At 45.9% G+C, this 24167-nt stretch overlaps 1 protein-coding gene across 1 annotated transcript in view; it reads right to left on the reverse strand.

Annotated features, from left to right (window-relative positions):
• Nucleotides 1-1466: 1466 nt before the first annotated feature.
• The window catches only part of DYNAP (dynactin associated protein), a 25814-nt gene continuing 3113 nt past the window's right edge, over nucleotides 1467-24167 (reverse strand). Inside the window, exons 2-9 of the mRNA XM_075343386.1 lie at nucleotides 21555-21806; nucleotides 17306-17512; nucleotides 16987-17220; nucleotides 14091-14244; nucleotides 8776-8885; nucleotides 6956-7069; nucleotides 4385-4531; nucleotides 1467-4289 (exon numbers count right to left, since the gene is read on the reverse strand). Of these exons, the coding sequence (XP_075199501.1) occupies nucleotides 4155-4289; nucleotides 4385-4531; nucleotides 6956-7069; nucleotides 8776-8885; nucleotides 14091-14244; nucleotides 16987-17220; nucleotides 17306-17512; nucleotides 21555-21806 (1353 nt within the window). The 3' untranslated portion in view covers nucleotides 1467-4154. The remainder of the gene's footprint in view (nucleotides 4290-4384; nucleotides 4532-6955; nucleotides 7070-8775; nucleotides 8886-14090; nucleotides 14245-16986; nucleotides 17221-17305; nucleotides 17513-21554; nucleotides 21807-24167) is intronic.

Genomic DNA, 24167 nt, shown 5'->3' on the forward strand with positions numbered 1-24167 from the left:
CTTTTTTCATGTCAAGTGATAATAGCATACTAGCCAAGTTGCGTTGTTTGCAGTGATGCAGGAGAGGGGAGACCCCACAAATGTTTGTCTGACGCCTGTCTATGAGGTACAAAGCCTACCTGCACTTTATGCATGAGAGATCCCAGACCAGAATTTAGGCGTTGACCCAAAAGTTTGAGATCTATATTAATTAGGGATATTGGTCTGTAGTTTGACCACAGTGCGTGGTCCGAGTTTGGTTTGGGTATCATCGCTATAGCTGCCATAAGGGAGGCTGCCCCTCGAGTTAATGCAATTATGGGGAATTAGAGATGAAGCATACTGCTTATTATAAAGAGCTGAAAAGCCACCCGGACCTGGTGCCGTGCAGACCTTGGCATAGTAATGCTCTGGAGTCCACCTCACAGTGTCGTGGTGGTGCAGGGGAATTCACTCCCAGGCCCCCTCTCATATCTGGAGTGTCTAGCTGTCAGTGAAGGTCCCTCTGCTGGTGTAGGAAGACGCTGCCGGCTACAGGACAGCCGGGCACACACAAAAGATGCCGCAATTGCAAGCCTCTAGCTCTCACACGGTGTTTGGCTCTAAACTCGCCAAGTGTCATGGTGGTATTTGACACTGTTCACACTGCAGAATCTGACACTCCACACTATGCCTCCTTTGGTGCTTCTGAGTTACACAGACAGGCCCAGGCGTCTGGCAGCTGTGTTTCCATTAGTGATCGGGCTTGAAGGAGTTAATATGTGCTATCCTGTTGGTTACCTCTTGGATCACATGTGGCAGACCTATCAAAGTCACTCTCCGCCTTTTTAAGATGGTAGAGCCTGTCTTCTCATGCCAACTATAACTTTTGCTAAACTCTTCTGTATGCTGTTGTATCCCAGTCCTGCTGGTGATTGTATTACTTTGTGCATGGGGTTCTTGTGTAGATCTCCTGTTGTCTTGTTGTTTCCTTGCTGCTTTTATTTTCATCCTAAACTCTTTTTGTCTTATACCTTTGTGTGTGTGTGCCGTGAGATAGAGATTTGGTTTCCCCTGTTTGCCTATTGCTGTTAGGATCAGGGCTGTTCAGGAGCAGGTGGCCCAGATATTCTCACCATCAGACGTAATTGGGATTACGAATAGCTAGGGTCCCCTAGCCTAAGCGCCAGTTTAGGAGTCCCTGTTCCCTGCTCTCCACCAACACCCTTACACCAGCTAGGCCTCAAAGCCCAGTGGTATCGCAGAATACCTGAAACGGACCCAAGTCGGCTCAAACAAGTGCTGGGTGTCGCGTTGGAAAACGGGGGATGATTTGGGCAGGGAATGGTTTCTTAAACTCCTGGGGATAAACAGGGATTAAGAATTTGGGACTCGGAGCATACTTAGGCACATTTTCTTTCCGTGACATCCCGCCCTTGAGGAGCTTTGAATCTTTAACACATATTTTATTACTCTTTGTACTTAGAAAATTGTTTATTACATGGATTTTTACTTTTCTTATATAATATTTTCTCAGTGTACAAACTATGTATTTTCCATATTTACAAATGTTATAAAACCCAAAATTGGAACATTGAAAGAGAACCTGTCACCAGGTAAAAAAATGAACAGTTTTCCCTCTTTTTTTTCTTTCCACTGTTGCTTTTTTTTTTATTTTGTCATACAGTTAAATATTGTTGTTGTTTATTCTCTCTCTCTCTCTCTCTCTCTCTCTCTCTCTCTCTATATATATATATATATATATATAAGTATATTCTGTCATACAATTCAAGGATATGGGACTTTTTATTTAGTACTAATTATTATGGTCTTTACCAATGAGGCGTAGCTCACAGGATCCTCGGGGGCGGGTCTTCAGGCTGCTCTGCATTCTTACCCCATGAGTCCACGCCCTTTTAGTAAAAGCCATAAAAAGCGCTAAATAAAAAAATCCATATTTCTGGAATTGTGTGGTGGTTGTGAAAAAAAACCCCAGCTGAATACTCAGGAGAGCAGTGAGAATTTAATAACCGCAAAATCTGGACACTATCAACCTAGTGACGAGTTCTCTTTAACAAAATAGTCAGAAATGTCCCCAGAGGGCCCACATTATGTGGGTTTTGTAATAACTTGTCCATTTTTTGGGTTCAGGTAACAAGCCTGCCTCACCTAAATCAGACCTGTGGACAAGTATGGATTATCCTTTACATGGTTCATGGTTATCCCCTTACTTTCTTTCCAGTATCTCAATATAGAGGCCATGCCCCTGAGGAGGCCACTTACATGCTGAAAAACTGAAATTAAAACATTTTTTAAAAAATTTAAAGGGGTATTTTTCATCTCCAAGATCCTATCCCAATATGTAGTAGGTGTAATAATAATAATAATATTGGCAAATACATCCAATTAGAAATGTAGTATAGTTCTCTTGATCTAACCATGTCTCTTACCTCATGTGCAGGGCATTGCAGCTTAGGTATCCATGGTTATGTTCACTCATATAGTAACGGTTAGTTAGCTGATCGTAATCATAACTATGGATAGCTAAGCTGCAATGCCTTGAACATGAGGTCGTAACCATAGATACCTAAGCTGCAATGCCTTGAACATGAGGTCATAACCATGGATACCTAAGGTGCAATGACTTGATAATGAGGTTGTAACCATAGATACCTAAGCTGCAATGCCTTGAACATGAGGTCATAACCATGGATACCTAAGGTGCAATGCCTTGATAATGAGGTTGTAACCATGGATACCTAAGCTGCAATGCCTTGAACATGAGGTCATACCATGGATACCTAAGGTGCAATGCCCTGAACATGAGGTTGTAACCATGGATACCTAAGGTGCAATGCCTTGAGCATGAGGTGGTAACCATAGATACCTAAAGTGCAATATCCTTGAACATGAGATTGTAACCATGGATACCTAAGCTGCAATGCCCTGCACATGAGGTAGGAGACTGTTTTTTTTGGAAGTCAGTTTCTGAACCCGAACATTGAACTTCAGGTTCGCTCATCTCTAGTCATAACCATGGATACCTAAGGTCCTGCAATGCTCTGCACATGAAGTAAAAGACATGGCTATATCAGGAGAACTAAACTACATTTTGTCACGGTTCCGATGTGCACAGCATCTTGTGCTCTGTTATGTTCTGCCATGCTCTCCTCCAAAGCCGGCACTTGTCTGTTCCGTCGCGCAGAGCGTTTTGCAGGTTTAGATGCTCTGCTGTTTGTCTTGAGCTCCTGTGGACAGGTTGTTTCTCAGCACTGGGTCCTACGCTGGTATTGGGAGAGGCTTTCCAGATGCTCCTTGAGTTAGGAGCATGCTCGCCTGGAACGTCGCCAGTCGTATTTCCTGGTTCCACAGTAAGTGCTATTGGCGCCCATTTGTGTACAGTTATCTGATCTTGTCTTTCCCACCCTGGACTGTAGTACACTCTGCTCTGTCCGCCCCCCTGACTTTGTCGCTACCTCCTGGCTTCTAACCTCGGACCTGCTCCTGACCACATCTCCTCCTGCTCCCTGTAGCCTATATGTACTCTCCTGGTATCCTGACCCTCGGCCTGTATCTTGATCTCGTCTCTGCCTGCGCCCTGTGTCCTGTCGTGTCCTCCTGGTTCCTGATTCCGGCTTATTTGACTACCTCTCCATTCACAATGCATGAAAGTAGTATCTAGCTCCACCTAGTGACTAGTATCACACTACGCCACATAGTGTCGAGCATCATACATTTCTAATTGGAGGAATTTGCTAATTTTATGTTTATTATTACACCTACAACATATTGGGATAGGATCTTGGAGATGGGAATACCCCTTTAAATCGCTATAGTGATTATCTGATCAGTTACTACCACCAGCTGTACAATTTCCCTATAGCGGCCACTGCTGGCCAAATCTAGTATTGCATGGTGGGAGCTGCTTGTACTTTGCTCTATGATGTACAAGACATTTTGTCCATTATGCGTTGCTCCAGCAGCATTAACCCCGTACATTCACTTCTTATGGGTGGAATGTTCCAAGTTCCGTTGTAACTTTTCCAAAATATATAAATATGACCAGTCTATGGAAAGCACAAATCTTTGAAATGAAATGACAGGCTCAGCATCTTTAAGGGCGATCTATATACAAATGATGGAGTCCATGTTGTCAGCCTATACCGGTACTCTACCGGCCAGGTATCGGTAAGGGCTTATGGCAGATTCACCGCTTGATCCTCCTTAAACTTCGGAATCTTCTTAAATTCGCTCTGTTTCTTTAAGAATAACTGTGCGAGGATGTGGTCAGATGTGGCGTGGAAATAGTCATCCATATCCAGTGTTTCCAGCTGTCAAAAGGCATAAAAGTGTTTAGAAACTCCTACATAGGTAGCGAGAGAAACAAAATCATAAAAACAGTAAAATAGTAAGTACACTATCCCACCTGGTTTCCGGTACTGAAGGCCAGAATCATTAATAAATCCTCGTCACACGTGCTTTTGATATAATGTTGAGTTCCAATCGGGAAGAAAAATACATCACCAATACCAACTGTGAAGTCCGGGACAGGTTTGTCTCCAATTATTCCAATCTAAGGATCAAAATACATAAAACCTAATAATTTATCTTCTAAATGAATAAAGCACAGGTAGTACTGCCTCCTTGTCTCTCCATGTTAGTGATGTAAGCACAGATAGTACTGCCTCATTGCTTCTTGCTGTAAATAGTGTTGGTACAGATAATATTACCATTCTGGTTTTCTGAGTAAATCATGTAAGTACAAATAGTACTGTCTATTTAAATAATGTAGATACAGATAGTGCTGCCTTCCTTTCTCTCCATGTTACTGATGTATGCACAGCTAGTACTGTCTCATTGCTTCTTGCTGTAAATAATGTTGGTACAGATAATATCTTTCTCATTTTTCTGTAAATTATGTAAGTACAGATAGTACTGTCTAATTAAATAATGTAGCCACAGATAGTACTGCCTCCTTGTCTCTCCATATTAATTATGTAAGCACAAATAGTACTGCCTCATTGTGTCTTGCTGTAAATAATGTTGGTACAGATAATATTACCTTTCTGGTTTTATGTGTAAATTATTTAAGTACAGATAGTACTGTCAATTTAAATAATGTAGGTACAGATAGTACTGCCTCCTTGTCTCTCCATGTTAGTGATGTAAGCACAGATAGTACTGCCTCATTGCTTCTTGCTGTAAATAACATTGGTGCAGATAATATTGCCTTTCTGGTTTTCCATATAAATGATGTAAGTACAGATAGTACTGTCAATTTAAATAATGTAGGTACAGACAGTACTGCCTTCCTTTCTCTCTATGTTAATTATGTAAGTACCGGTAGTACTGCCTCATTGCTTCTTGCTGTAAATAATGTTGGTACAGATAATATTTCCTTTCTGATTTTCCCTGTAATCGATGTAAGTACAGATAGTATTGTCAATTTAAATAATACAGGTACAGATTGTACTTCCTTCCTTACTCTTTCTGTAAATGATTTAATCACAGATAATATTGACTTCCTACTTTTTCCTGTAGATAACATAGGTGCAGGTAATACTCTTGTTATGATTTTCCTATAAAACATTTACACTAGATACATATAGTACTGCCCCTTTTTCTATACTTGTATAATGTAGACACAGAAAATACTATTACTGTTAATAGAAGTAGTACTAAATATTAAATATTGTGCCCATGTATGTCACTATACTGCTCTCTTTAAATTATGTACATACAAATAGTATTACCACCTTGGTTGTCCTAATGAATGATTTGGGAACAGATAGTACTACTTCCCTGTTTCACTTTGCTTCCCTGTATGCCCCTGTGGATGATGTAGCTACAGATAGTACTGCCTTCCTGTATCGCTATAACTGATTTAGGAAAACATATGGTGATATCCTTTTATCATCCTATAGATAGTACAGATATTATTGTCTCTTTGTATTGCTCTTTAATTATGTAGATCATGATATTACTGCTTCATTGTATCTCTCTATGAATGACATAGGCACAGGTAGTACTGCTTCCCTTTCTCTCCTTGTAACTATTGTAGGTACACATTATACCACCTGTATGTCATGTTCTGTGCATGATGTGGGCATAGATAGTACTATCTCCCCATGCAGTCCTGTAAATTATGTAGCTACAGATAGTACTGCCTCCCTGTAAATTATGTAAGCACATATAGTACTGTTTCCCTGTCTCTCCTGGAAGTTATTTAGGCATAAATACCACAGTGTCCTTGTTTTTCCATGTAAATAGTACTGTCTCTGTTTCTCACCTGTAATTTATATATGCACATATACTATTATCGCCCCGGCCTCTCACTGTAAATTATTTATGCACAAATAGTACTGCCTTCCTTTCTCTCTTGTTAGTTATTTAGGCACAGATATCACAATTTCAGTCGCTTTCCATGTAAATGATGTAGTACTGTATCCCTGTCTCTTCTTTAAATTATGTAGGCACAGTTACAACAATCTCCTTGTGTTTCCCCGTAAATTATCTATGCAAAGATATTACTGCCTCCCTGTCTCTGCTGTAAGTTATGTAGGCATAGATACCACAATCTCCATATCCTTCCTTGTAAATGATGTAGCACTGGCTCCCTGTCTCTCCTGTAAATTATATAGGCACAGATATTACTATCTTCTTGTCTCTCACTGTAAATTATCCATCCACAGATAGTACTGCCTCCCTGTATCTTCCTGTAAATGACCTAGGTCCAGATAGCACTGTCACCCTCTCATTCCCTGTAAATTATGTAGATCCTGATAATGTTGCCTTCATGTAATATCTTACAAATATGCAGGGACAGATAGTGCTGTGCCCTTTACTCTCCCTATATGTAATTTAGGCAAAGATAGTGCTACCTTCCTGTCTTATATGTATATCACCCACATAGATAAAAGGATCAATCCTAATATGTGTGCTGATGTGATGAATCGTCCTGGTGGCCATTATTCCTATCTCCTGTATGGACACTTACTTGGCCACACCCGCTGATGACGTATCCCATCTCATGTGCATTGAAATGGAAATGTGGCTGCCTCAGACCGTTTGATTTTATTCTGAGGGTCCCCAGGGTAAGGGTGTCAGCATGCTGGAAGAGAAAACATGTGCTTAAAAATTCACAAAGAATTTACAGTAGGGAGTATGGAGGAAAGAAAACACATGTAACCGGCAGATTCACCAATAAAACTTCACCCCATCAAACCAACAGTGATATCAGCTGCTAACCACTGAACCACCCTAGACTTCAATGGATAATAAATATTAACCCATAATCCCCCTAGATTACTATAAATAATTAATAATAATAACATTGTGCCCTTTGTTATCCTACACCTGAATTACCTACAAAACTACTCTAGACCACCAGGAATATTACCAGGACTAACATCACTAACCCCTAGACCTCCCCAGCCTAATAGATGTTAATCAATAATCCCCCTAAACCACCATGGATAGTAGATATCACTATACCTTTTTTACCCTACACCAGTTATTAGCTGTTATTCAACTCTATACCACCAGGAATATTACCAGGTCTAACATCCCTAACCGCTAGACCTTCCAGCCTAATAGATATTAAAGAATAATCCCCCTAATCCACCATGGATAGCAGATATCACCATACTTTCTTTACCCTAGACTAGTTATTAGCTATTATACAACTCTAGACCACCAGGAATATTACCTGGACTAATATTACTATCCCCTAGACCTCCCCAGCTTAATAGATATTAATCAATAATCCCCCTAAACCACCATGGATAGTAGATATCACTATACCTTTTTTACCTTAGACCAGTTATTAGCTCTTACACAACTCTAGACCACCAGGGATATTACTTGGACTAACATTACTATCCCCTAAACCTCCCTGGCTTAATAGATATGAATCAATAATCCCCCTAAACCACCATGGATGAAAAATACCATCATACCTTCTTTACCCTAGACCAGTTATTAGAGATTATACAATTCTAGACCACCAGGGATATTACCTGGACTAACATTACTAACCCCTAGACCTCCCAGCTTAATAGATATGAATAAATAATCCCCCTAAACATTATTATTATTAATAATAATAATAATAATAATAATAATTAAAAAAAAAACCCACAATGGATGATAAATACCATCATACCCTCTTTACCCTAGACCAGTTATTAGCGATTATACAACTCTAGACCACCAGGGATATTACCTGGACTAACATTACTATCCCCTAAACCTCCCCGGCTTAATAGATATGAATCAATAATCCCCCTAGGCCACCATGGATAATATATAACATTATTAACCCTTTCTTTAACCTAGACCAGTTATTTACTGTGAAACATCTCTAGACCACCAGGAATGTTACCAGGATTACGATACCTAACTTTTGATCGTTCAGGATAATAGGTATTAACCAGTAATCCTCCTAGTCTACCATGGATAACAAATATTATTACCCCTTCTTTACCATAAACCAAAAATTACTATCCCCTAGAACTCGCAGCTTAATATTTTTATATATATTTTTACCCTAGACCAGTTATTAGCTGTTAAACAACTCTAGACCACCAGGGATATTACCTGGACTAACATTACTAACCCCTAGACCTCCCCAGCTTAATAGATATTAATCAATAATCCTCCTAGGCCACCATGGATAAAATATAACATTATTACCCCTTTCTTTAACTTAGACCAGTTATTAACTGTGAAACATCTCTAGACCACCAGGAATATATACCAGGATTACCAACACTAATCCATATACCAGCCAAGATAATAGTGCAGTGTGGTACGTACTGAATTGATGGATTCACCATAGATTTTCTCGGTATCATTAAGGCCAGCTCCATTTTTGCGGTAGCGAGCCCACTGAATGATCCCTCCAGGGAAGACGAACTCTCTAGACCCTGAAATATAAATATATGTGTGAGCCAATCTGCAAGAAATGGATCCCGGATAGTAATGAAGATGCTAGAAATGTGCTCCTGCCCCTCCACGGCCTGCAGAGGTTGGCACACAGCGCCACACATTAAGGCTTAGAATAGGGACCCACTCAGAGCTTTCCCGTGACTTCATACAGTCTGATCGGAGTGTACAACTAAGAACCTCGTCTTGAAAAATGTCGACAAACAGATATTTTTTTGCAAAATTTCAATTTTTTTTATCACTTCAATTGAAGAAATAACTCTAGAAGGTCATCAGCCGGACACTAGAGGACGATCTGACGTGACTCTGCCGGAGAAGAAGGCTCTACGGCCGAGAACCACTCCAAGAAGGTGAACTGAGGAGAGCTGGGTTTATCGGCGCTCACATTTGGGGGGGGGGGGGGGGTGAGGGTGATTTTCTACACCACTGCCGTCTGTACAGAATGTGTGTCAGCATTTATTTTTTTTGAAAGCCGAAACAATCTTACACGAAATTACCCAACATCTGCTTATATTCATCTAAGTAAAGAACCGCGTTCACATTTTCCAAGAAATGTAGAAAGAAAATATTACAACATATTACCCTGACCTCAGTCAGTCTTAGTTAAAAGGTACCGTTAGGTTACAGGCAAAAAAATAAAATAAAATAAAGATTATATATATATATATACATATATATATGTATATATATATATATATATATATATATATATATATACACACACACATATATACTGGTCAAAAAAATAAAGGGAACACTTAAACTAGGATGTGGTATTTTGGTATTCCCTATATTTTTATGAGCAGTATATATGTGGCGCCCTGGACAAGCCAGGACGTCACAAGTACTGCAACAACACACCCCACACCCCGGTTAGGAACACCAAAGTCAGACACAAATCCTTGTTGCCTCCCTCCAGGGGATGATGTCCACACCAGGTGGGGTGGAGCCAGGCGGTTGGCTCCTCCCACTGAGGAGTTCACAGTCCTGGAGGCGGGAAAAGGAAGTTAGTTGAAGTTCCATGAGGGAAAGTGAAGGGTGGAAGTAGTAGTTGAGGAGCTGGAGCAGACTGACCGTGTCCGGGTACGTGACCCGGGAACCTGAGAGCAAGGTTGGCAGACGGTGGTGACCGTCTGCAGGAGAGGCCGATTGACGCACAACCGTAAGGACCGGGGACGGGCGGTGGCCCGCCGGTACCGGATCGGGGAGCGAAGAGAAGCCAGCACCATCCGGCAGGGACTACGGACCCCGACCAGGCTTGGAGTTGCCGTTAAACCGGTCAAATCCGTCAGCGACGGGAACCTCCGGGGTTTCCCAGCAGTAAAGACCCGACTGAAGGCAACCGCTCAACCGTGAAGGGAAATACAGCTACCGCCACAGCTAGAGTTCCCAGGGCCAGCGCCTGCGGGCAAAAGGGGCTCCTCTAGCAAACACACTGCTGGGGAGCGGGCTACCGGTGGGAAGCCATTGGGGCCGAAAACACAACAAAGGTGCAGGGAGAGACAGTCAGCGCCAACCTACCGGGAGTGATCACCGCAGCCGCTTGTGGGACCCGTCCATCCAGGCGTTTGTTTCACCAGAGACTCCGTGTACGTTATTGGCTGAGTGAGTACTACCGTGCCGTCTGGCACTGCGCTGCCCCTGCGACCCTGCACCTCGCCAAACCCCGCCATCTACCTTCCAGTCAACATCACCGGGACCCGGGACCACCAAAATTCCCCCTACCCACAGAGGGGAGAGAACCATCCCAGCTGCTCCCTGTCAACGCTCCCGGGATCCCCGTACAGAGCAGCGGTGGTGTCCCAACCTCACCACATACCGTGGGTGGCGTCACAAACCGACATCCCAAACCCCACCAAACCATCCCTTTCACTCACGGGCGAGGAGCGCCGCTTGAGTCCCCGGATCCGGCCCACCGCTCGAGCCACTGAGCAGCAGAAACAGCAGCGCCGGACCCGAGCGTTAGCGAGCGCAGCACCCCGCCGCCCGCGACAACTTGGCGTCACGAACAGGATTTTACCGTTCTGCCGCCTGGTAGAAGGGCGCCTTGTGTCCCGCCGGAGGTGTCTGGCCGAAAATTTTCAAAAGCCGCCATCTTGGGCGCAAAAAGTTCCCCGCTCGAGCGTCTTCCCGAGCAGTGGAGGCGCGAAAGCCGAAGCTCTGCCCCTGAAGAGGAGGTGCCGGAAAGAAATAGGGGGCACGGATGGCGTCTGGCCGCATGTAGATCGCGGCTATAAAAGCAGGGATGCCAGGACTCTGCCGCCATCTTTTGGTTCCTGGAAGAGGCCGCCGCAGCGATGCACCGTCCAGCCGGCAGCACCGTAACCCCCGCGCCCGGCACCGCAGCGTGGGTGGAGGCCCGGACCGTCCAGCTAAGCAGCCGTCTGCAGGTCCGTGTGCAGCTCCTCCTGGAGGAGTGGGAGGCCGACATGGCGGACGTGGTGACGGCTATGCGGAGACACGAAGTGGAGGAAGAGAGGGAGAGGCGGGTAAGCGATCCACGCCCCTGTAGTCCGAGGGGATCGGCCGTAGCGGCTGAGGGGCCCGGCCTGCACCCGCCTTCCCCTGCTGCCTCCCTCGCTACCCGCATTGGTTGTTAACACCCCGCCACTAGGCCCGCTACCTGCCCAACCGGTAGCGGTACCCTGCCCGTCCGCCCAAGCGGACCGACCTGCAGCCGAGGCCCATAACCGTCCTGACCCGCTTCCCTGGAAGCTGCCGAAGACCGAGCCCGTCGGCAGAGATGTAACGGTGGCACATACAGTGACCGTGCCTGACCCCGTACCGACTCCGGTAGCCCGTCCCGTGCAGGAGGAGGCGGAGGTCGAGCGGGAGAGGAACCCTCTACCCATCCCCCACGCCTCGGCTGAGGCTGCGCCGGGTCGTTGCTGTGAGGCAGCACCCCAGGCCACGACACCGCGGGATCTTCCACAGAGGGCGCCAGTGGTAGGCAGCGTGGTGGAAGTCTCGCGGGGCCCGACCCGCGCGCAGGGGCAAGTAGTAGCCCCTTACTGGGACAGGGAACCGACCCCGCTGGGCCGAGAAATCGCGGAGAGGGAGAGGCTGAGAGCGGAGATGATAGCCCGCACCATCAGGGAGAAGGAGAGCCTCCGCAGAGCCACCTTCCGGGTACGGGGCCCGATCCATGAGGGGCAAGTGAGGAGGTTCGATGTCCGTCGGGGATACGGGTTCATCTACAAACCGGGACTGGAGGCCGAAGTCTTCGTGGCCCGCCGGGACGTCAACTCACATTTACCGGAGGACCACCCGGACCGTAACCTGCTCCCAGGGAACCTAGTGCAGTACACACGGCACTGTGGAGAGCGGGGCTGGTTTGCCCTGGATGCCAAATGGAGGGGCAGTCAGGAGGCCCAAGCACCGGCCCAACCCCCTCCTCTGGCCGCTGTAGTGAGCCAGCAGTAACGGCAGCGGTCTTACGCCGCAAATTGTCCCCGTTGGGACCACCAGTACCGTAATGTAACCGAATGATAAGAGAAAGTAATCAACCGAACTGTGACCAAATTAGCACCGTGATTGAACCGGCCGTTGCCGGAAACTAGTCCCGTTGGGACCCTTTGCACCGTGCGTAAGGAACTGCTTACGGACAAGCCCGAGAACTTGCATGGCAACCACAAACTTGTGGCATGTAAATAAAAATGTTGGCTTTTACCGTTACCGCCTCCGGAGAGGCTGATTTGGGAGGATGGGCCTGGAGGAAAGGGATGGCCCAGGCCCACCACTACCGTAACCGGTGGGATCCTCCGGGGGTCAGGGGCCCCCCATGGACGCGGGGTCCCCTGAAAAGGACCGTACCCGCTCAGGCAATTTGGTTCTGGACTGGGGCAAGGGTTGCTGCCCACTTCTTAGGGGCAGCATCAGGGCCAGGTTGTTTGGGCGGGGAGAGAGTGGAAGCCGTTACCATTAATAAAAGACTACCGTTTAGTAACGTTAAAGTACCGTGCCTCCCGTTTTATAAAAAAAAAGGCATATGTTGATGTTTATGTGTTTTCTACTTTTTGCAGTTTAAAAGAAAATAAAACCGGTGATGGACGGGCAGCCCGCGGACGGTCTGCGTTTAACCAAGGGGGAATGTGGCGCCCTGGACAAGCCAGGACGTCACAAGTACTGCAACAACACACCCCACACCCTGGTTAGGAACACCAAAGTCAGACACAAATCCTTGTTGCCTCCCTCCAGGGGATGATGTCCACACCAGGTGGGGTGGAGCCAGGCGGTTGGCTCCTCCCACTGAGGAGTTCACAGCCCTGGAGGCGGGAAAAGGAAGTTAGTTGAAGTTCCGTGAGGGAAAGTGAAGGATGGAAGTAGTAGTTGAGGAGCTGGAGCAGACTGACCATGTCCGGGTATGTGGCCCGGGCACCTAAGAGCAAGGTTGGCAGACGGTGGTGACCGTCTGCAGGAGAGGCCGATTGACGCACATCCGTAAGGACCGGGGACGGGCGGTGGCCCGCCGGTACCAGATCGGGGAGCGAAGAGAAGCCAGCACCATCCGGCAGGGACTACGGACCCGGTCAAATCCGTCAGCGACGGGAACCTCCGGGGTTTCCCAGCAGTAAAGACCCGACTGAAGGCAACCGCTCAACCGTGAAGGGAAATACAGCTACCGCCACAGCTAGAGTTCCCAGGGCCAGCGCCTGCGGGCAAAAGGGGCTCCTCTGGCAAACACACCGCTGGGGAGCGGGCTACCGGTGGGAAGCCGTTAGGGCCGAAAACACAACAAAGGTGCAGGGAAAGCCAGTCACCGCCAACCTACCGGGAGTGATCACCGCAGCCGCCTGTGGGACCCGTCCATCCAGCCGTTTGTTTCACAAGAGACTCCGTGTACGTTATTGGCTGAGTGAGTACTACCATGCCGTCTGGTACTGCGCTGCCCCTGCGACCCTGCACCTCGCCAAACCCCGCCATCTACCTTCCAGTCAACCTCCCCGGGCCCCGGGACCACCAAAATTCCCCCTACCCACGGAGGGGAAAGAACCATCCCAGCTGCTCCCTGTCATTGCTCCCGGGATCCCCGTACAGAGCAGCGGTGGTGTCCCAACCTCACCACATACCGTGGGTGGCGTCACAAACCGACATCCCAAACCCCACCAAACCATCCCTTTCACTCACGGGCGAGGATATATATATATATATTTTTACCGGTGTATTTACATCTAGGAAATATTTACCCTTCAAGTCGTAAAAGTACTGCCAGACTTTGGAGTCATTGGACTGGACGTAGCTGGCGTTTTGGATCAGTTCCACTAAGTTTTTGGGGAGATTTATTGCTTGATCTTCTTTTGGTTTATGGAAGGTTCTGATAAAGTTTACGCCACCGACGGGCTAAAAAGTATAAAAAAAATCACATTATCAATTAGGCAACTCACTGCAAAGTATGCTACACACGTGACACAGTAATCAGCACTATCATCATCCTACAAACAGCTGTTGTATATTGGCTTTCATTACAATTACTAATGAATTGTATGCACCATGGAGACATAAGAACGGTCCTGTGATGAGCAATTGGAAAGTAAAGGGCCCTCCTACTGTTCAAGCACATGGCCCCATCGAGTCTTCTAACACCTAACACAGGGGCCATCTACTCTTCTAACACAGGGACCATCTACTCTTCTTGCACATAGCCCCATCGAGTTTTCTAACACAGGGGCCATCTAGTCTTCTTGCACATGGCCCCACCGAGTCTCCTAACACAGGGGCCATCTACTCTTCTTGCACATGGCCCCACCGAGTCTCCTAACACAGGGGCCATCTACTCTTCTTGCACATGGCCCCACCGAGTCTCCTAACACAGGGGCCATCTACTCTTCTTGCACATGGCCCCACCGAGTCTCCTAACACAGGGGCCATCTACTCTTCTTGCACATGGCCCCATCTAGTCTTCTAACACAGGGGCCATCTACTCTTCTTGCACATGACCCCATCTAGTCTTATAACACAGGGGCCATCTAACTCTTCTTGCACATGGCCCCATCGAGTCTTCTAACACAGGGGCCTGCTACTCTTCTTGCACATGGCCCCATCAAGTCTTCTATCACAGGGGCCATCTAACTCTTCTTGCACATCGCCCAATCGAGTCTACTAACACAGGGGCCATCTACTCTTCTTGCACATGGCTCCATCGAGTCTTCTAACACAGGGGCCATCTAACTCTTCTTGCACATGGCCCCATCAAGTCTTCTAACACAGGGGCCATCTACTTTTCTAACACAGGGCCCCATCGAGTCTTCTAACACAGTGGCCATCTAACTCTTCTTGCACAAGGCCCCATCGAGTCTCCTAACACAGGGGCCGTCTACTCTTCTTGCACATGGCCCCATCGAGTCTTCTAACACAGGGGCCTGCTACTCTATTTGCACATGGCCCCATCAAGTCTTCTATCACAGGGGCCATCTAACTCTTCTTGCACATGGCCCCATCGAGATTTCTAACACAGGGGTTATCTACTTTTCTAACACAGGGACCCATCTAGTCTTCTAACACAGGGGCCCATCTAGTCTTTTTGCACATGGTCCCATCCAGTCTTCTAACACATGAGCCATCTACTCTTTTTGCACATGGCCCCATCGAGTCTTCAAAAACACAGGGGCCATCTACTCTTCTTGCACGTGGCCCCATCAAGTCTCCTAACACAGGGGCCATCTACTCTTCTAACACAGGGCCCTATCTAGTCATCTAACACAGGAGCCATCTACTCTTCTAACACAGGGGCCATCTACTCTTCTAACACAGGGGCCCATCTAGTCTTCTAACACAGGGGCCCATCTAGTCTTTTTGCACATGGTCCCATCCAGTCTTCTAACACAGGAGCCATCTACTCTTTTTGCACATGGCCCCATCGAGTCTTCAAAAACACAGGGGCCATCTACTCTTCTAACACAGGGCCCTATCTAGTCATCTAACACAGGAGCCATCTACTCTTCTAACACAGGGGCCATCTACTCTACTAACACAGGGGCCCATCTAGTCTTCTAACACAGGGCCCATCTAGTCTTCTAACACAGGGGCCCATCTACTCTTCTTGCACATGGTCCCATCCAGTCTTCTAAGACAGGGGCCCATCTACTCTTCTAGCAGAGGGGCTTATCTACTCTTCTTGCACATGGTTTCATCCAGTTTTCTAAGACAGGGTCCCATCTACTCTTCGAGTAGAGGGGCCCATTTAGTCTTCTAACACTTCTAGCATGGCCCCGCACTTTAAGCCAGAGTGCTCTAGATCACCAGAGGTCATACAGTGGGAACCTAGGTATGACCTCCGGTGAACTTAGTGACATCACTGCTGCCTGCCGAGTCCCCCTTGTCAGTGTTTCTTGACAGTGGAGAGATTGGACATGTTTTCGGTCTCTCCAGGCTCTGATGTAGCAGAGTCAGGACTATCATTGGTGTCGTGTGGATTATGGTAGTACTTACTTGATAAACTTACTTGAATGTAATATATCTTTTTTTTATGTATAAGGTGTTATGTGTATTGCATAGGATGCATAATGCCGCCATATGTTGTCTCATATATACTTTTATGTGAATATCTACAAAATTCCATTAAGTAGTAATAGTATAGGCTCCAGAGTATTATCGGCACTACATTATGGGTTCCTAAAACACAGATTTAATATAGCTGCTCTATAGTGTTGCCATATGGTGCCAACATGTTTTAGTGAACATGAAAACCTACATAAAATACATGCAGAAACAATGTAGGCTCCATATCTGTATATGGGAACTGCAATATAGATGCATAGAAACATATCTGTGGTATAGTTGGTCTAAAATTTCGCCATATAGTGCCAAAAATACCTGCAAAAATTACATTTAGTGTGGAAAATGTAGAGAAAAAGGTATACAGTATGGGCCCATCGTAGACTTGGGGCACTTATTTATAACATAGATTTAATACGCAACTTCCATGGGATCCATAGTGCCGTCATGTGGTGCCTCCCTGTGTATGTATAAAACGGCATGCAGTGGGGGCACAAATGGGTACACGGAGGTCCCATATGGGTCACAAGTAGACTACACAGATGTAATATTGACGCTCCATATTAATGGCCTCCTCTGACCACTGACCTTTAATGACCTTGCAGCTATGTCTTCGGGGGTCAAGTAAAACGCGTCGTCCACATCCAGGGTACTGAGCTCGTCGTGGGTAGTGAAAAAGAGGACAAAAAGACAGTCCTCATCGCCCACGTTCTTCACCCAGTGTAACGTGTTCTTTGGGAAGAAGATGACCTGTCCGGCGGTTACATTGTAGGTGGTGACCTCAACGCCGCCGTCATCTACTACACCGATCCACGCCTTGCCCTACAATGTGCAGAAAATTCATTGTACAGTTGAGTAAACAGCAAAATTAATCACCTGAACCCATCATAAAACAGGATCGTATTACCTGCAACAGGAAGCCATGCTCGTTGGCATTGAAATGCCAGTGGGGGGCTCTGAGGCCTTTGCTGAGGATCCTTAGTGTCCCCAATGTCATTTTAGATCTATGTTGATTGATGCTGGCACCGAACTGCATCTCCTTCTCATTGGCATAATCTTTGGGGTTGTTCCTGTAGCGGGCCCACTGGATAGCACCTCCTTCAAATGTAAAAACCTTACAAAAGAAAGAAACTGAATATTACATGACCTGTCTAATCGTCTCCCGGGTGGGTCACCTAATAGATGTGTGAACACGTTCATATCCACAGACACCATAAACTGGAACTGACCTGGGGGTCTCATTACTCATCTGTCTGAGGGCCACACTTCCAATCCTTGTGAGGGCCAGACTACTAAGACGTCTCAGGGTCACACCACCAATCTGTCTAAGGGTCACACCACCCAAATATTTTAGCATCTCATCATCTATTTTTCCCCAGTGTCTGAGGATCACACCACTAGTCCATGTGAGAGTCACACTATCCATCCGGCTGAGTGTAACACCACCAATCCATCTGAGGGTAACACCACCCATCTATGTGAGAGTCTCACCACCCATTTGTCTCAGGAACACACCATTTGTCTGTCTGAGGTTACATCACCTATATTTCTGACGATCCCCTCACCCATCTCTCTGGGGTTTCCACCATCCACCTGTCTGAGAGTGACACTACCCATCTTTATGAGGTTCCCCCTACCATCTCTATGGGGTTTCCACCACCCATCTTTCTGAGGGTTGCATCACCTGTGTAAGGATTACACCACCTGTTTTCTGAGACTCACACTACCTATCTTTCTGAGGGTTCCATCACCTATGTTACTAAAGGGGGCTTTACACGGTAGCGATATCGCTAGCAATTTCTAGCGATATCGGGCGTGTAAGTACCCGCCCCCGTCGCGCATGCAATTGTTTGTGATCGCTGCCGTAGCGAACATTATCGCTACGCAGCGTCACACATACTTACCTGGTCGTCGTCGTCGCTGTGACTGCCGAACAATCCCTCCTTCAAGGGGGAGGGACGTTCGGCATCACAGCGACTTCACCGCAACGTCACTAAGCGGCCGGCCAATCAAAGCGGAGGGGCGGAGATGAGCGTGATGTAAACATCCCGCCCACCTCTTCCTTCCGCATTGTGGCCGGCGGCAGGTAAGGAGACGTTCTTCGCTCCTGCGGTGTCACACATAGCGATGTGTGCTGCCGCAGGAACGATGAACCACAATGCTAAACAACCCTAAAGGGGGCTTTACACGCTGCGACATCGCTAATGTGGAGTCGTTGGGGTCACGGAATTTGTGACGCACATCTGGCCGCATTAGCGATGTTGCTGCGTGTGACACCGATGAGCGATTTTGCATCGTTGCAAAAACTTGCAAAATCGCTCATCGGTGACATGGGGGTCCATTCTCGATTATCGTTACTGCAGTAGTAACGATGTAGTTCGTCGCTCCTGCGGCAGCACACATCGCTATGTGTGATGCCGCAGGAACGAGGAAGCTCTCCTTACCTGCCTCCCGGCCGCTATGAGGAAGGAAGGGGGTGGGCGGGATGTTCCGGCCACTCATCTCTGCCCCTCCGCTTCTATTGGGCGGCCGCTCAGTGACGTCGCTGTGACGCCGCACGGACCGCCCCCTTAGAAAGGAGGCGGTTTGCCGGTCACAGCGACGTCGCCGGGCATGTATGTGTGACGGGTCTGCGCGATGTTGTGCGCCACGGGCAGCGATTTGCCCGTGTTGCACAACAGATGGGAGCGGGTACCCACGCTAGCGATATCGGGACCGATATCGCAGCGTGTAAAGTAGCCTTTAAGGCTGCTTTACACCAGACAATCTTTTATGCGATAGATCGTCGGGGTTACGGTTTTTGTGACGCACATCTGGCATCGCTGGCGATGCCGGCCTGTGTGACACCTCCTAGCGACGCAGTATCGCTCACAAATCATGAGTCGTGTACTGCTCGCTAGGTTCCATAATATCGTTTAATTTAGTTGTTCATCGTTTCCGGGGTAGCACACGTCAGTCCGTTTGACACCCCGGGAACGATGAACAGCAGCTCACCTGCGTCACGCGGCCGCTGCCGGCTATGTGAAGGAAGGAGGTGGGCGGGATGTTTACGTCCCGCTCATCTCCGCCCCTCCGCTTCCATTGGCCGGCGGCCGCGTGACGTTGCTGTGACCCCGAACGTTCCTCCCACTCCAGGAAGTGGACGTTCGCCGCCCACAGCGAGGTCGCACGAGAGGTAAGTATGTGTGACGGGGGTTACTGACTTTGTGCGACACGGGCAGCGATTTGCCCGTGACGCAAAAAGGACGGGGGGCGGGTACGATCGATTGTGAAATTGCACAATCGGTCGTACCGTGTAAAGCAGCCTTTACTCTCATTAGGGACACCACTGAACCCCATTTAGATGTTTAAGGCCCCAACTAGAGTCTGGGAAGGGGATCACAAGTTGGCCCAAACCACAGTAATGGTGAAACTATAGGTCAAGTTTGGTATCCTTGTGTGGAAGGTGTGCGGATCATACCAACCCTGCCGGGGGTCAAGCTCAGGACTACAATGGATCCACTATGCTTACAGCTAGTGTAATACAAGGTCGTACCCAGAGCCCTGGACATACCTTTTCAAAATACATCCCCTTCTGTCTCTGTTTTTAGCACCACATAACACCACCACCAAGACAGAATGACTGTCCTAGCATCCTAACCCCTTCTGTCCCCATTTTGCTATGTTTCTCATTTCAGGGTTACTATGGATGAGGAAGGTGTCATGGGTCCATTGTTGATGCCACCAGGGAGATTACATCCTACACAATTACAATATATTCATAGTTTACAATCATTACTGGATAAATTAACCCTATTTGTTGCCATCAATAAAGTAGGGCAGACCTAATTTCTCCAGGAGGAGCTGGTTTGACCACTCCAGTAGCCAGTTTGATATTTCAGTAGACCAGAAAGAAGAACTTCCACATACATCAATTGAAGATGACCCAAGAAGCAATTCACCGGTAAGGTACTGAGAACATCGGCCGCCTGGCGCCGCTGCTCCGGTTCTGGGTAACAGCCTCTGCTTCCGGGACACCAGTTTTTAGGAATTCTTAATAACCATTTAATCACCATGTTTTCATCGATTTCGTCAAAACCTCAAGAGTTATAAAGCCACAGTCCATAAAAGCTTACGCTAGGACATCTCCCTAAAACACAGCACACGTACGTTTTTGCAATATGTGTGGATGAAACTAGAAAAACATAAGTATAAGCCCAACGTAACTTATGTGACAGAAGTGTTTTCATAAGGACATGAAATAACATTACAGAGGTTTGTGTGAGGGCAACGTACGTCCAGAAAGAAGACAGTGTTCACGTAGGGGGTGACATAATGTTTCACAAGACAAGTCCTCAATAGACCCCTCACACTGCGAAAGAAAGAGGGGGGAAGAAAAAGGGAAAGAAACAGAAAAAGAGAGAAAGAGAAAAAGGAATAAAGAAAAAGAAGTAAAGAAAGAGAGAATGCGAAATAAATTGAAAAAATATGTAAAGAGCGAAATATAAAAAGAGATGTAACGAAAGAGATAAAGAGAGAAAAGAAGGAAAGAAGGGAAAAAATAGAAAGTGCAAAAAAATGAACAAAAAGAAAAAATAAACAAAGAAAAACTAGAGTAAAACAGAGAAACAGATAGAAATGAAAAGAATGGATGGATGGATGGATGGATGGATAGGTGGATAGATAGATGGATGGATAGATAGATAGATAGATAGATAGATAGATAGATAGATAGATGGATAGATAATAGGTGGATAGTAGGAAAGATAGATAGATAGATAGATAGAGGGATAGATAGATAGATAGATAGATAGATAGAGGGATAGATAGATAGATGGATGGATAGATAGAGGGATAGATAGATAGATAGAGGGATAGATAGATAGATAGATGGATAGATAATAGGTGGATAGATAGATAGAGGGATAGATAGATAGATAGATAATAGATGGATAGATGAAATAGATAGATGGATAGATAGATGGATGATAGAGGGATAGATAGATAGATAGATAATAGGTGGATAGATGAAATAGATAGATGGATAGATAGATGGATGGACAGATAATAGGTGGATAGATAGATATATTCCCATTTCCCAATATGCTTCACTATGCCTCTATTCCTTGTTGCCCAGAAGTCATATTGGACTTGTCTTCCGCCAGTTCTGACCTTACCTTAGATTTAGTGAGTTGACTCATGAAGTTGAACCGTGGCTCGGTGGCACCGCCGGTGGTGGAGTTATTGGTGCTCTGCGGGGGTTTGCCCATCCCAGGGCCAGTAGGAATCATTACCATTTGAGATGTCCCCGGACCAATATAACCCAGATACACCAGACACAGGATCAGCACTCCGATGGCGGTGGTGATGAGACAAGCCAGAAAGCAGACCAAGAAGATTCTCATCAGAGAGCAAGATTTCTTCTCCTCCTGCAAGAAGAACAGAAAAATGATAATGTCCTGCATTATTTGTCATATATTGAAGCCCCCACTGATTCTGGGAATGAAGGGTCTCAGCATTTTGTTTTTAGGTCAGTATTTTCAGTAAAGTAAATATGCTACCATTTCAAGTGACTGTTGAGTAACACTATTTCTGGCCATTATGTGACTGGTCTCCAGCATTTTTCACCAGTTTTCCCTTCTTGCAGGCTCCATCTCTTTTTTTCTTCCAGTTGTCTCTCAGCTGGTGGATACAGACAATCTGCTATGATGTCTCCCATACACAGCACACACAGACACTAGGGATTTCTGCTCTCCTGTCTCTGAACTGGTGGGTGGAGAGTATCTGCTTTGATGTCTCCCATACACAGCATACACAGCCACTACGATTTCCTGCTCTACTGTCTCTGAGCCGGTGGGTGGAGACTATCTGCTATGATGTCTTCCATACCCAGCACACACAGACATGAGGGATTCCTGCTCTCCTGTCTCTGACCTGGTGGATAGAGACAATCTGCTATGATGTCTCCCATACACAGCACACACAGACACTAGGGATTTCTCCTCTCCTGTCTCTGAGCTGGTGGGTGGAGAATGGCTGCTATGATGTCTCCCATACGCAGCACACACAGACACTAGGGATTTCTGCTCTCCTGTCTCTGAGCTGGTGGTAGGAGAGTATCTGCTTTGATGTCTCCCATACACAGCACACACAGACACTAGGATTTCCTGCTCTACTGTCTCTGAGCTGGTGGATAGAGACAAGCTGCTATGATGTCTCACATACACAGCACACACAGACACTAGGGATTTCTGCTCTCCTGCCTCTATGTAGCAAATGTTCAGAAGCAGCAGCAGCATGGGGGACATTATACAGGAGCATGGAGGACATTATTCAGGAGTATTGAGCAGTGTAGCTGTGAATGCAGCTCTGGTATAGGATAAATCATTTCCTAGAAGCTGCAGTACAGTTCTTTGTGTATCTCTGCTTTTAGTCTATGGAGTGGGCTCAAGAGCTGAGCCTGCATCATACCTAGGAGATGCCATCTGTGTTACATAGCCAACATCTGCTTGTAACAGAAGCTACCGGAGCTAAACTCTGATTACTGCTGTCCAAATATTTAAATGCCATGCCAGTCATTGAAGTACTTATTAAATGGCAGCTATTGTTACGTGGTCATGGGTGCTGTTGTGTTATTATTGCAGGCGGGGTACTGCTCAAGCCCCCCATGGCTGCCATCTTAGTCCACCTGTGAAGCTCAGCCTGTGCCGCCACTTCATATATTGCAGTATAAAGAACAAGCGATCAGACCAACACTTTTTTTTTTAAGTAAAAAATATTTATATAAACATTTCATGCATACCTATTGTTCCTCTTTAATACTAAAAAATAAATAAACATAAATGTCTGATACATAAAAGATACCATAAATTGATTTGTATCGTAAACTCTGTAAAGAGGAAAAAAGAAAAAAATCCTGAATTTTTGGGGTGGGAGGGTCTGATCGCCGCACCTCTCTAAAGATCTCTAAATATGATCAAAGTTTTGTATGTTTTTTCCAAAATAGTATCAATAAAAATAAGAAAGAGGCAAAAAAAAAACCCCAAAAAACCAGCCCTCACCCAGCTCCACTGGCGGAAAAATAAAAAACTTGTGCATCTCAAAAAATGATGACACAAAACCATTTTTTTAAATAAAAAATTCAGATTTTTTTCACCAATTTGAGGATGAAAAACCTTATATATCAGATAGATGGAATAAAAGATGAATTATTATTATTATTATTGGATAGATAGATAGATAGATAGAGGGATAGATAGATAGATAGATAGATAGATAGATAGATAGATAGATAGATAGATAGATGGATGGATGGATAGATAGATAGATAGATAGATAGATAGATAGATAGATAGATAGATAGATAGATAGATAGATGGATAGATAGATAGATAGATAGATAGATAGATAGAGGGATAGATAGATAGATAGATAGATAGATAGATAGAGGGATAGATAGATAGATAGATAGAGGGATAGATAGATAGATAGATAGATAGATAGATAGATAGAGGGATAGATAGAGGGATAGATAGATAGATAGATAGATAGATAGATAGATAGATAGATAGATAGATAGATAGAGGGATAGATAGATAGATAGATAGATAGATAGATAGATAGATAGATAGAGGGATAGATAGATAGATAGATAGATAGAGGGATAGATAGAGGGATAGATAGATAATAGATAGATAGATAGATAGATAGAGGGATAGATAGATAGATAGATAGAGGGATAGATAGATAGATAGATAGATAGAGGGATAGATAGATAGATAGATAGATAG

The sequence above is a fragment of the Anomaloglossus baeobatrachus genome, chromosome 1 (genome assembly GCF_048569485.1).
Source record: "Anomaloglossus baeobatrachus isolate aAnoBae1 chromosome 1, aAnoBae1.hap1, whole genome shotgun sequence".
NCBI classification, from domain to species: Eukaryota; Metazoa; Chordata; class Amphibia; order Anura; family Aromobatidae; genus Anomaloglossus; species Anomaloglossus baeobatrachus.